At 38.5% G+C, this 10,705-nt stretch overlaps 1 protein-coding gene across 2 annotated transcripts in view; it reads right to left on the bottom strand.

Moving 5' to 3' along the window:
* Positions 1 to 202: 202 nt before the first annotated feature.
* cdh7a (cadherin 7a) overlaps positions 203 to 10,705 on the bottom strand; it is an 88,662-nt gene continuing 78,159 nt past the window's right edge. For both annotated transcript variants that reach the window (XM_032503405.1, XM_032503406.1), the window contains exons 11-12: positions 9,543 to 9,791; positions 203 to 1,168 (exon numbers count right to left, since the gene is read on the bottom strand). In XM_032503405.1, the coding sequence (XP_032359296.1) occupies positions 654 to 1,168; positions 9,543 to 9,791 (764 nt within the window). In that variant the 3' untranslated portion in view covers positions 203 to 653. The remainder of the gene's footprint in view (positions 1,169 to 9,542; positions 9,792 to 10,705) is intronic.

Genomic DNA, 10,705 nt, shown 5'->3' with positions numbered 1-10,705 from the left:
TTTCTTAGCACATCAACTACTTGTTTATACTGTATGCAGCTGCACTTTTCATATGTGTTGAGAGGTATGAGTCCATGTATAATGTGAAAAAGGTTTATGAAAAACCGCTTCTAATCACCCTGATCCCCAACCAAAAAATCAAAAACAAAAAAACACAGAAATTGTGATTAGCCATCAGGGGACACAGCATTTAATGAGAAACTTTTTTTTTTTTCAGCACAAAGATAGCACAAAGGAATGCATCAAAGCAAGAGTGCTGGGTTTGCGCCCATCGCTGGAATGAAAGGACAGGTGCCTCACCGTAAAAATGCTTCAACATGTATGCATTCTGAAGTCAATGTTTGTACTGGAGCCCAAAAACTGAAACCTTTAATGTCTTTTGCACACAAGGTCTCCTCCTCAGTCAAGCCACTTTTTGAAGTCTGTGTCAAAACTCACCATGTCACGCTTTTAAAAAATCCACACAAGGAGGTAAACAAACCAAAAACCTTTTGAAGTCAAAGTGTTTTTTTTTCCCAATCTCTCTTGTGTTGTCTTTGAATTTTTTTCCTCTGATGAACTAAGGCAGACAAAATCATTTTCTCTGACAATAAATTACTCTTATTTTTTTTTTTTCCGTAAGTCTGAGAAATGTTAAAAGAGACATTTAGGGGCTATGAGAAGACACTGGTGCCGTCACTGTTGCCGTACAGGTCGGCCAGCTTTTTGAAGCGTGGTCCCCAGTTGCTGAGATAGTCATAGTTCTGATCTGAGTCTGTACTTAGTGACTCCAAAGAGCTTAGTGACTCTGCAACAGAGCCGCTGCCTTCAAAAGCATATGTCTGCAGAGAGTCATACGGGGGAGCTGACGGGTCCACATCAGCATCCTTAAGTCGCTCCCAAATAAACTCTCGAAACACCACGTTGTCTGGTAGAGATTTATAGGACGGGCGAGTAGTTGATGGGTAATGAAAGAAGGTGGGAGTATCTGGTGTGACGTCTCGCCTAACGTTGGGATCTCTGATGACGTTTAGGTTGCGGAGAGTAACCATGTCGAAGGCCTCTGTGTCCTCCTCTCCCCCACCCTCGTCGTCGTAGCGGACAATGTTCTCTCTGATGTCCCTCTCCTCCTCGAGAATCAGAGGCTCCTTCCTCCTTCGACGCATCGTCACAATTAGCAGAACCATCACTGCAGAGAGAAAGGGAGATGAGATGTTGGTGTCAATATTGACTGACAACGTGCATATTTTCTGTGCCAGTCAGCTGGACAGATGCAGGGATATGTGACTTGGTGAATACAATGTGACAATGATTCCCAACCAGGGGTGATTGTATTCCGAACCAGGGGGTACTGCTAAAAGTAATGGACAACTGGTTAAAACATCCAGCATCAATCTCTCCAAATGATCCTGGTACAAACGCAAACTTAAACCACTCAAGGATTGACAGTTACATTGTATGGAAATATTAAAGGTTAACAATATCCACTTTTACGTAATTGTCAGTGATAAATAATATCATGTTTAAAATCAAATTTGAAACATGACAGCGGTGTCAGTGAAGGGGTATGTGAACTCATTTAGCAGGGCTGTGATGGAACATCTGACTAAAATGGTTGAAAAACCACTGCACTATGAATCCAATTAGAGTTTACAAAACTAAACCTGTAATGTAATATCGTGTCCCTCTGTGGTTTCCACCACCTACACTTTGCTTCTAGACTTCTAGTACAACACTCCACCAAACTGGAATCTCTGTACCTCTGAGATCTTACCAGAAGCCTTCCTCCAGCCCCTGTTCCCTCTCCCATACATTATTGCTGAAAATAACTCTACGCCCAAGCACACTGGCAAATGTCTAATGATCTTCTATCCATCAATGTCAAGCTGGTGCCAATGAAATATCGCTCCGTGGGCCCATATTTCTTTTTCTCCTTGACGTTGAGCTCCTGCAGGCAGCCGAGAAAGAGGCCCAGGAACCGAATTCAAACACCACTTCACACCCTCTAATAAGGGAGCAAATGGATGAGATGGAAGGGAGGGAAGTGTCGCATGGAAAGGCTGCAAGGGATGAATGGGTAGCTTCCTGTTGGCTATTTGGTGACTGCTGATACCATACAATAATTTTTGTTAAAATACTTGGAATGGTCCCTCCAGTCTAACAACCACTGCTAATAACTGTGACATTTTTTCTTAGTGCTTTAAGACAGAACTGCAAACATTTCTGTGGAAGATTGTTTCCTTTAATTTCAGGAACTCAAGTCATTCTTTTATTCAATTCCGTAGGGCTTCTCTAAAGGGAATTACAAAGTGGCACATTGAAATAGAATAGTCTCAGTGCTTTCCAGCAAAGCTCTTTAGGGTTTAATGCCTCGAAGGCAGCCACGATGTGTCACAGACTGGAAGCGGGCCAACATCCAATCACGTCCTACTAGGATGAGCAGGTGGATGGCCGGGCATACAAATAGTGAGTTTGTGTCAGGTACCAAGGGTCCTTTAAGAAATGATTTCCAGCCCAGACAGCTAAGCAAAGACACAAAACCCTGATACGACTCTTCATAACACATTTACTGATGATGTACACTAAATGAAAAACAGAAGCGAGGGAGATGAATTTAGTGTTACAAAGGCTTTTTGCTGTAATTGAATTGTTTAAAAGATTTACCCAGCCCAATCGATACTGAACAAGGTGAGTTTTCTATGCTGCCCTTTTCTTACATGCATCATTGAATGCACTTTCTCATTAGAGTATTTTTCTCTCTCTCAATGCTGTGTGAGTTGGGTGATACTGAGACTGATTATTCACTCATTTTGTGTCTCTGTGCTGCAGTGCAATTTCTAAGAGAGGTATCAATCAGCAACTGTCTGAAAAGAAAAGAGGATTTATTTTAAAACTTTTCTGCAACAGCTCATAACCGCATAACATGCGGTTATGAGCTGTGGGGGAGGATGTATTCACATCCTTTACATAAGTAAAAGTACTAATATCACACTGAAAAAATACTCTGTTATGCATTGAAACTCACGTGTAACAAGGTAATGTCACGTACTTGAATGCATCAATCAGGATTTAGCAACATTTAAATGGTTGCTTATGTAACCAAGGCATCTAAATAAAATCAAATAAAACCACTGTTTAACTCTTATTAAACATTATTTAATACGCTTTTCTAAACTTAGATTGTTGTATACTTTTTCATTCCTATTTAATGTCATAAGGAATACGAACGTTTTCAGGAGCACACAGTTGTAGCTGAGGTTGAAAAGGATGTCCCACAATAATTTGGTGTTCTCAATCAAACTATCAATACAAATAACTTCTCAACTGATTGTTATTGAGAAATAAGTGAAGAGTCAATTGTTTCTTAAGGCCATTCAGAACTCTTTATCTGACTGGACAGAACATCCTGCCACAGTTAGGTTCTGATTAGTCACGCGTTGTCAGACATTCCTCCGCAGCGCTGTGGTCCACACAGCATTGATTTCAGTGGTTAAATTAGAACATCCCCAAAACACTTTGCACAACGCTGTATAGGAGCCATTGTAGGTTAAAGAAAAAAAGAAGCGGGGGTGGCGGGGAGGGGTAATATTACGAGAATAAACTCAGAATTTTAAGAGATTATGAAATTTACAATTTTTTCTATTTTTTCAGATGGAAGAGGTACATTTAAGAGAATCAACTAATACATTTACAAGAACAAAAAACTTAAATATACTCTGACATTAAAAAGCCGTAAATTCATTGTTTAATCTGTAGAATGTCAATATTCTAATAATAATAATAATCTATATATAATTATATTATAATAATAATATCTTCAAATTGCTTGATTTGTCCCATCAACAGTCTAAATACATTAACTTTACAGTGACATAAAACAGAGAAAAACAGCCAATCCTCATAATTGAAAAGCTGGAACCAAGAAATATGAAGCATGGAAGAGAGCCGGCAGGAAAATAAAGATGTCTAGACACGTGAAGAGCTCTCATGCGACCTCATCAACATGACAGATATCACTCTCCTGCATGGATGACATTGCAACAAAACGCATTATGCACCACAACTTGATGAAGGGCATAGAAACAATCACCATCCTCAAACACAAATGCTCCACGATATTGGCATCTTTATCAGTGCTGCTGTATGTTTGCTGCATGAATCAAACATATTTTATGGTTTCTTTGTTCTTGCTGATGTTATCTGTCACACTGTGTATCTGTCCAGATTATATGCTTGTGCTTTACTGTCTTGTTTTTTATTTTGTTCTATGTATCCTTCTGCAAGCTGTTAACACAAGGTCTTTTTAGCGTTTGCCAGGCTGTCATTATGAAAACAAATCTGCTCTTAATTGACTCGCTAACATTTCTTCTTTTATTTTTAGCATGTCACAGTGATATCAAATAATTACACAGTTTAAACACACCAATGGGCAGGTTACAATGTGCACAATGGACTTTAAAGATCAGATCTAGAAAAATAAATTGTCTGCCGTCCGAATACAGACACATAAATAAAGACACAGACAGAGGGGCTAACGCGAGAGGCAGACGGTAAAATAAAAGACAAATGAATGGACATGAAGATTTATAGAATGAGTCAGATAAAAAATACTCAGACAGAAATAACTGTCTGGAGATTTGGAGTGCTACGTAATGTCCTAATTGGCCCTCTGGAGGATTGAGCCATAACTGACCTGTTCTGGGTGGAAACAGGCACTGGATCTTAACAAGATAATGATCGTCTCAGTGGTTTGGATGCATCATCCAAAAGTGACAGTATCATTAAAAAAGATTTTAAATGACATTTACAACAAAACTAAAAAAAACAAACAGCTGTAGCGATGCATTTTCAGAAATATTTCTGTAAGGAGTAGAGGACAAGCTCTGTAATTAAATATAAAAAATATCAACCTATGATTAATGACCACTTAGCTTATGAGTACGTAGAGCCAAAGCTAATGTGCATGCAGCTCTGTGTGGATTAAAGGCAAGCAGGTGGAAACTGCACACTTTGAATCAACTGTGGGGATTGAAGCTCCCAGACACAACTGACGAATCCTGTGGCGCTCTGAAGGGCTCTCCACTCGCACCATTGTATTGTAGTTAATAGACTGGTGACAGGTAACTACAAATTCTTTGCTGCAGGTAAGAGTGTGTAAAAGAGGAGAAAAAGAAGCAGATTAGGAGTTTGTTCAATTTTGAGGTAATTTTTACTTTTCTATTTTCAACATTTTAGAGGCAGATACTAGTCTGGCTTAGTCTGGCTATCACCAGACCAAGCCAAGCTCAGTAGATTTGAGATAAAGCATTGGCCTGGGGAGTCTGCTCTGTATTTTCTCTGCCCAAGAGGCGTGACCAACGGGCATAGTTCAAATGACTCTGTACGCAATTGGACAGTCCTTTAACCAATCAGACCAAAGATCCGGGTGACGTAGAAGCAACTGCGGCATCAACGGGTTTGCTGCACTTTGCTGCACTTTGGTGGACGCAGATACTGTACTTTTGTTTCCTTATATGAATTTGAAAGCTTTAGTTGATTTGCAGATTCAGACTATTAATACAAAATATAAATCAACTTATAACTTACAATTTATTACATGTTAAGATTCCCAGAAGTATGTAAAGTAGTTGAAATTAGCTCTAGCTTTACCAGATATAACATTAACGAGGTGAAAACATTAATTTATCACTATTTGCCTCTGAGTACTTTTACATTAAGTATATTTTGATAGTAATACTTTTGTACTTTCACTTAAGTAAGATTTGGAATGCATGCATTTTACATGTAACAGAGTGTTTATACTGAAGTATTACTACTTTTACTTGAGGAAAAGATCTGAATACTACACCATTATTTTAGACAGCATCTGAAGACGACAGCAGCTTGGGTATTATTCTGGCTCATGTCTTATCCAAAACAACACAATCAAATGCAATCACAGAATCAATTGCTACCTACAGATTGAAAGAGGTCTTGATGGAAGAGCATCAAGGAAGATCAGAATAAAGGATCGCACATGGGCTGTTAATACAAGGGAAGAAGGGAGGGATATGCACAAAGAGAAAAGAAGGAAAGAGGCTGATCCAATTGAGCAAAACAGACTGATGGGGACAACTAAGGACACACACGCACACATGCGCGCGCACGCACCTACCCACGCACGCACACACACACACACACACAAGGCGACTTGGAGGTATATTAAACTAGAGGCCATTACTTCTAAGCCTGTGGCCTCAGGCCTTGCCGCGTAGAATAGAGCCAGCTTTCATTTGCGATGCTGAGTTCAGGGTTGCACTGCCACATATTTCCCCCTGTTGCTCTTTTGAAGTTTTCATTTACCAAGAAAAGCATTCTCTGTTGCAACACAAGGAGGGCAAACTTCAAGAGGGCTGGAATAAAAAGCAAAGTTGACCCCATCAAAGAAGTAATTTCGGTTATGCCGTTTAGATATCCTCTTCAGCTTTCAATGAAGATCACCTAAGCGTTAAACTGCGACGCTTTGTCTGTGGGTTTTATGAGCAATAATGCAGCCAGGAAGTGGGGGCTCAGTGCTGCATCATCTTTAAGGTTATGTTAATGAATTCTCATTTACAAGTCTCTTGGCTTATATCTTGGTGTTACACTTGAAAACAGAAGCAGAGGAGTGCCTGTCCTTGAAATGCAGTTTTCCATAGAGTACTTCTCTCTATGACCTCCATGAAATACTATAATGCTACTACAATATATAAAATACATTGAAACATATCTGGGGGAAGGCCCCATGAGAGCTCCTTTTATGAGGGAAAATGATTTAAAATCTAAACTCTAATCACTGACTCAGGCTGCCTTCCTTCAGGCACTGCATTGCTCTCAATGAAATTACACTATACTTTTCAGTATAGTGTGCTCAAACGCAAGAAGAGCACTCATAGGAGGACAAATAAACATAACTGGGTTAAAAAAGTGTAAAAAAACCTGCTGGCCACTTAAACATAGAGTATAAATACTTACTTGAACCTTATGTCTATTTAAGTGTTTAATCAAGTAAACATATTCATATAAAAGTATTTTTTTTAGAGTAATGCCATCACAGCCAGTCCGAAAAATCTCTTTCATTTGTCAAACAGAATTAAATATCTTCAATGAAGTCAAGGTAAAAGCCTTGGGTGACCGCGTAGTCCATCAGACCCATAGAATATATTTGTATTATCTACTGGATTTAGATAAACACACACAAAAAAAAAAATACTGCTCCAAAACCCAGTATACCGATTCTAGTTGAATGATCCTGTTGGCAGGATTTCAGTGGTATTTTACTTGTGAACATCCAGGCTACTATTCAAAGCTGGCCGACCTCGGTCACATGTATCTACCGAAGAGGAAATATGACGGGAATATATCTCCCTCTAGGTTTGACATCTGCAAGACCTCAAAATGCAACTCAGTTTTTGGCAAAGCTTTCCACACACATTCACCCACTTGCAGAATGCAAAGATGAGTCTGAATGGATTGGTAATACTGAGGTAGTGCAGGACTCTACATTACCTCCACTTAAGTCTTAATTAAAATCTGGTAACGGTAAAGATTGTTGGCTTAAATATATTCCAGCTGCAACAAAGCCTGCAAACTACTTCAGACAGACAACTCAAAAATAATGCTAGTATATTTAAGATATCAACGCACTGCCCACTCTTTTGATTTGCTTACATAACCCCATTGTTAAATCCCCATAGGGGCAGGCAGATTTTTATTATTAAAGGCCAGTTATTTCATGGATCCAGGATACTAAGCATCCTGATAAAGTTCCCTTAGCCTTTGGAATTAAAATGGCCCCATATCATCACATACCTTTCACCATAAATAGAGATTGGCGTGGTTTTATTTCAGTTAGACTAATAGCCGGTTTGATTTGCATTGAGAGATGATTTCATGGAAAGTATCCCATGCCAATCTCTATGAATGGTGAAGGGTGTGTGAGGATGTGGGGCTATTTTAATTCCAAAGGCCAAGGGAACTTTATCAGGATGCATAGTAACCTGGATCCATGAAATAGCTGGCCTTTAATAATAAAAATCTGCCTGCCTCTATGGGAATTAACATAGGGGTGTGTATACTTATGCCCCCTCTATTTTAACGAATTATATTTATTTATTTACATTACATTATTCATTCACAAAAAAAATTGGTGTCCTTAAAGGTTGGATTTTACATTATTTTTTAATTAAGGCATTAAGATAAATTTCCGAAACATGATTTTTTTATTCCTCTTTTTAGTCAACTTAAGCATGGGCATGTAAACTTATGAGCAAAACTGTATTAGCTGTTAGGGCTTGGCTACACACTTCAAGCCAAAATTATTGTGTTCCTGCTTTGTTGTAAGAAATGTGGGACTGCAGCAACTCTCTCCAAAGGCTTTACTCCTCCCTGAGATCCTGGTGATCATTGCTTCACTTTTCAGAGCATGTGCTACTGTAGAATTAGGGGTGTTGAAATGAATCGTTGCATTGATGTATCACGTTTTTTTCAAGAGCAGATACAATCAAAAAGGGGAGTTTATATACATCTGACGCCTTGAATATGTCGATGAAAACCACCTGTAGCAATATATATTAATATTGAGGAGGTGACGCATCATGACACATCGTGATATCAAATCGATTTGAATCATTGACAGGTTAATTGTAGTCAAATCAAACCGTGAAACCAGTGAAGATTCACACCCCTATGTAATATCTACATCGACAGTTGATGTCCTGGCCCTTTCAGGTGGAATTTGTGCGTTTTGCAACATCAGTAGCTGATAACTGCTGATACTGCTGGTTGCTTTATTGCTATACTGCAGATCTACTAGATGTCTTAGCTTTTAGCCTGTTGCTAATTAATGATCATTTGCTGCTGCCATCTACCAATATGCTGTAATTGTATTGACATTACATGCAAATTAAGGCATTATACTGAACTGAGGTCAGTTTTTTGTTGTTGTTCCATGCTAGCTAAGATCTGAGGACAGCAAACAGTGGTAGAAGTATTGTACTTCAGGACAATATTGAGGTAGGTATACTTTCCTTCAGTAATATTAATACAGTATATACTAATTTATACTTCTACTCCACTAAAATTCTTAGAGATAAACATTGTTTTTCTTATAGAATAAACTGCCAAAATGCATATAAAACAGTAAAATTCTTAAGCACCAGTAATAATTAACTAATAATAGAATTTATGATATAACACTTATGGGCATAATCTTTCTGCATACTGAGTACTTGTGATACTACTTACTTAATTACTTGTAAATACATTTTGCAGATGACACTTACAATACAATGATAAATGCAGAACTTTTCCTTGTAATGTGAGTACTGTTACACTGTGGTATTGTTATATTGATGAGTAACTACACTTAAATTGTTGAATAAAATGTTGTAATATCTGACAGGGTTAGCGGCCAAAGCTGTGAAAATAACACCTCTACAATGATGATTAGTTTATAATGAGGTTTTATACAAACCTCTTCAGCTACATTTATTAGACATGTACAGTAATTGTTACCTCTGACAGTGAGGTTGTATAGATCTTACCCAGAAGTGTGATGACACAGCCTAAAATAGCCAGGAGGGCGCCGGTGCTCAGGCCAGTCGCGGTGTAGGCCACAGCTCCACAAGACAAGGCCACGCCGTCAGAGTCACAGTCACACACTCGCACTGCGAGTGTGTTTGTGCTGCTGAGGGCAGGACTACCGCTGTCCACAATCAACACCGGCAGCCGATACATAGCTTGCTCCCGTCTCCTGAAACCGCCTCGCTTTGTCAGTATGGACGCTGTGTTGTCTGCAAAATAAAGTAACAACATACACCGGTAAGACTTTTAAGAAAGTAGCCTGGAGTGCTGTGTTTAATTTGATTTGCTTGTTTATTGGTTTCAAATGAACTGCACATATATATATATATACACACATATTTATGTACATATATACACATATATATTCAGTACACACATATACTGTATTTATATACATACATACATATACATACATATACAGTACATATATATATATATATATATATATATATATATATATATATATATATATATATATATATATGATTGCTGTGCAGTTGGAAATGATTTTACAGTATTAAAAGCAGGAATGCCAACAGATGGTGTCATTAACACAATTCATTATATGGCACACTGGGGCGCCTCTCCCGGTCTTGACCACCTGTTAGCTAATAACAGCTTTGGTTTGGTGGAAGAAATCGTATATGAAATCTTATTTCCCTTAGCGTTATGAGAGAGAAAGAGGCAGCCAGAGGAGAACAATATGTTATTACACCACCTAAAAAAAAGAGCCATTTCATGACAAATACTTCAATAGATTGAAATGCACTTTCAAATTGAGCCGTCACACTTAAAATGTAGATTTTGCCTTGAAAGACAACTCCTTTGTTCAGATTGCTGTTTGAATGTAAGAACAAGGTAAAAATGAATATAGAGATGGGTTCTCTTGTAAATGCCACATTAGACAAATCAACAAAAATGTTCTAACATATTAGGAAAAAAACACACAGTGACAACAGTGATGGGTTTAAAAAAGGGCTGTAATGGTTCCTGAATTTGTACCGAAATATCACAGTACGGGGGTCACCAGGGGTGTAGCACAAAATTCTGGGCCCTGTAAGCATTTTCTATAGACCCCTCCCCACAGCCACAGCTCTTCATTCTAGCATCTTTTGGGCCCTCC

The sequence above is a fragment of the Etheostoma spectabile genome, chromosome 22 (genome assembly GCF_008692095.1).
Source record: "Etheostoma spectabile isolate EspeVRDwgs_2016 chromosome 22, UIUC_Espe_1.0, whole genome shotgun sequence".
In the NCBI taxonomy this organism is placed as follows: Eukaryota; Metazoa; Chordata; class Actinopteri; order Perciformes; family Percidae; genus Etheostoma; species Etheostoma spectabile.
The sequence above is the reverse complement of the archived record's forward strand: the minus strand, read 5'-3'. Positions and strand labels throughout refer to the sequence as shown.